The 3,467-nt window shown below is 38.5% G+C and overlaps 1 protein-coding gene across 1 annotated transcript in view; it reads right to left on the bottom strand.

The window, feature by feature from the left end:
• The window catches only part of CUNH11orf97 (chromosome unknown C11orf97 homolog), a 25,003-nt gene extending 21,877 nt beyond the window's left edge, over positions 1–3,126 (bottom strand). Inside the window, exon 1 of the mRNA XM_023709522.1 lies at positions 3,111–3,126. Coding sequence (XP_023565290.1) covers positions 3,111–3,126 — 16 coding nt within the window. The remainder of the gene's footprint in view (positions 1–3,110) is intronic.
• Between the last annotated feature and the right edge of the window lie 341 nt (positions 3,127–3,467).

Below are 3,467 nucleotides of genomic sequence, written 5' to 3' on the forward strand. Positions count from 1 at the left end.
TATTTAATTTTTAATTAATTTTCTGAATATTGCTTAATTTTTGTTTTAAGATTTATTTATACTGTATATTTGACTTATAATCTACTTATAAGACATAATATGATATTTTCTCCTAGTATTAGAAACTTTAGGGCCTGGGTAGATAGCTCAGTAGAATAAGTGCTTGCCTGGCAAGTGCAGGGTCCTGAGTTCAATCCCCGGTACCACAAAAAAGAAAAAAGAAAAAGAAAAGAAACTTTAAAAAGTATATTTCCATTTTCCATTGAAAAAATAAAAAAAGAACAGTTAGATTTGAGGAGCAAGAAGAAAATCCAGAGGCTTTTTTATTTGGAACATGAATCTGCTTTTGCTTTTTTCCTTTTGCACTCCTTAAAGAGAGAATTATATTGTGGTGCTAACTTTATAAAAGTGAAATGCACATTACTTCACAGCACTCAGTGTCCTACAAGACGTCAAACCAAACACCAGAGTGTCTGTCTCCGCTGCATCTCCGGGACAACTGCTTTTCACTCATTTGGCTAATACAGTAAGTACTTAGCATTTACAACCAGGTCAGTGGAACAAGTCTAGAGACAGACCTGGTTATGTGTGATCACTACATATCTGCCAGAAATGCCACTTCTGTGAAGTGTCTGTGTGCTTGTGGTGGGGGTGTTACGGTTTATATTGTGATGTCTCCCTAGAGGCTCATGTAGGTGGACTCTGGGCAGGTGACTGGATCATGGGGACGTGATAATACATATCTGTTGGAGAACGACCAATTGGCCATAGGGGTCTCAGTGAGATTAGTCTCACTCTAAGTGAGCCCAAAACTTCTCACATCTATATTGCCTTCCAGTATTCACCAACTAGTTTACATAACACTAGTGGGTGACTTCCCATGTAAAGGAACAACGAACAAAGGACAGTGCTGCTGCCTCCAGGAATCTGTTACTACCTTGTCTCCAGCTTGCCTGAATTACAAGAAGCCAGCTTTCCTAGGCTCTGTTTTTTGTTCCTTGCTCCCTCTGTACGTAAACTTCTGACTCATATCACGACACTTATCAATACTGGTGCCACATCAACGGTCATCAGGATAATGCAATGGAAAGTACAGTGAGCTAGTATTATGCACCCAGTAGAGTGGCTATTAAATAAACAGCAAACAGCAAACCTGTAGTAACAAGGGTTGGGAAGAGGTGGAGCACCTGGAGCTTTTATTCCCTGTTGGTAAGAGTGCAGACAGCAATGAGTACTTTGGAGAACTGTTTTGACAGTGAAAAGAACAGTCAGTGCTTATATTGTCTGATCAATTTTGCATGCCTGTATCTGGTAATCTGAACAACTACTTTGAAAATAACAATATACAATATAATATCCATTGTTAATTTCTTATCTTGTTTTGAAATTCTGTATCATTTTTATTTTTATTGTCTCTTTAAAGTAAAATGAATGAATAAATAAATAAATAAATAAATAAAGCTAAATATAAGCATACTCTTTAGCTCCACAGAATATACTAGGCATATATTTAAATGTGTAATATGTTCACAAAAGCCAAGTAATAAGACATTTGCAGGAACATTACTCACAAAAGCTCTAAACATTACTTGTAAAAGCTCCAAAAAGAAGCAAAAATAAAAATGTACCTATAAATTAGTGTATGTTCATGGAACAAAATACAGCAATGAGCAAGAAAAAACTTCTATGTGTAGAACAAATGAATGTCACAGATTCAACATTAAGTGAAAGAAACCAAATACATAAATGCTTGAAGTAGCCAGTTATAGAGGCACAGGTCTATAATCCCAGTGATATAGGGGAAAGAAACTCCATCTGCTAGATGATCAAAATGCTGAGTTCTGAGGAATGAATTCTAGGAACAACAGAGGTTAAGAGTAGGAAGAATTTATTGAGAGAAAGAAAGCTTCTGTCTAAGAGGGACAAAAGGGAGCCTGGAAAGTGGGTTGCCCACCAATCCTGCTTTTCAAAGGTGTTTTATTCAGTAAAGCCACGAGGGTTGTGGGTTCAAGGTAGAACAGAATTATAATTAATCAATAAGATTACAGGTATAGCCACTCGGGTAATGGGAAATCACAAAGCCAACCAATAAGGTTACAACAAATATAATCCCTCAGGTAATATTAAGAAGGGATGAAATCGGGAAGCAAGTTGTGTAGTAAGTGCACATTGGATAGATAAGGACTTCCCTGGAAGGGGGGGGTTAAAGAGGTTTTCACCCCAAAGTGATGGATGTTTATTTAGAATATTAATTATTGCTCTACATTCTAGGGGAAGTATATGGGTAAGTGGTTTCTCTTTTTCTTGAAGTCTGGCCTTCAGTGAATAAGCCTCCAGAGGGCACAACACTGTCTGATTGCCTATATTTCTACCTAAGTTAACTATCTAGAATACTACCACGTAGGAGGCACAAGGGTCATAAACTCAAGCCCATCCTGAGCAACTTAGCAATTTATCAACACCCTGTATCTAAATGAAAAATAAAGGGTAGGTGTGTAGCTCAGTACAGAGCTGGGTTTAATCCCTAGTAACAAAGCAGAACAAAAAACAAAACTGCAAAAACACATAAATGTAAATTATTCCACTTATGCAGTCAAACACTAAGTAATGGTGATAGCAATAAAATAATGTTTACCTTTGGAGGAATGCTACAGAGGAGTATGTCTTGAATCAGAGATCCTTTCCAAGCACCAATTATGGGGATACCTGTATTAAAGTCCCTGATCTCCTACCAGTGCTGTAGGCAGCTGAGTGAGACAGAAATATTATAGGCAGTCAGACAAGGCCAGGCCCTCAGAAGACAAGGTGACTTGGCAATTTTGGAAGAAAAGGATGCTCCTGCTCTGGGCCAGACCTAAAGATCAAAGATTGAACAAATGCCTACCTCCCTACAGATAAGCATCTGGGATTGATCATCACCTTGAGGAAGCCAGGAAGTCACTAATCCAATAGCTACAAGCTGGCTACCAGATAAGCTCCTGCTCTATATTTGTGCTGGCTTGCTACATGACTTGCTTCCTCATTTGGTTCTAGATTTAATCAATTTTACCCAAGCAATGGTGCTTGTAAGCTCATTGGTTGAACATAGTTTGGTCCCATCTCATGCTCACCTAAGTAAGTTCCCATGTTCTCCACCTTAGACCCACCTCACCACTCGGTTTTACTCTACAAAATTCCCTGAAAGAGATAGATTTCCTGGGCAACCCACTCACAACTCCCTTCTGTCCTTCTCAGATAGAAGCTTTCTTAAGTACATATTCTGCTCTTAACCTCCATTTGTTCCTAAAACTCATTCTTCAGTTTTAAGAGAACACTAACTCATCCCAGGTACCCTTCAGGTGGGGAGTTTCATTCTACTACATCACCAGGACTTTTGAGGCACTGAGGGAAAGAAACTGAAAGAGACAAGAATTTCAAAAAATATAGGGCTCTGTGTTGATCAACGTTCTCTGGAAACAAAGGCCCAG

This window comes from Octodon degus, unplaced genomic scaffold (genome assembly GCF_000260255.1).
Source record: "Octodon degus isolate 3935 unplaced genomic scaffold, OctDeg1.0 scaffold00012, whole genome shotgun sequence".
NCBI lineage: Eukaryota > Metazoa > Chordata > Mammalia > Rodentia > Octodontidae > Octodon > Octodon degus.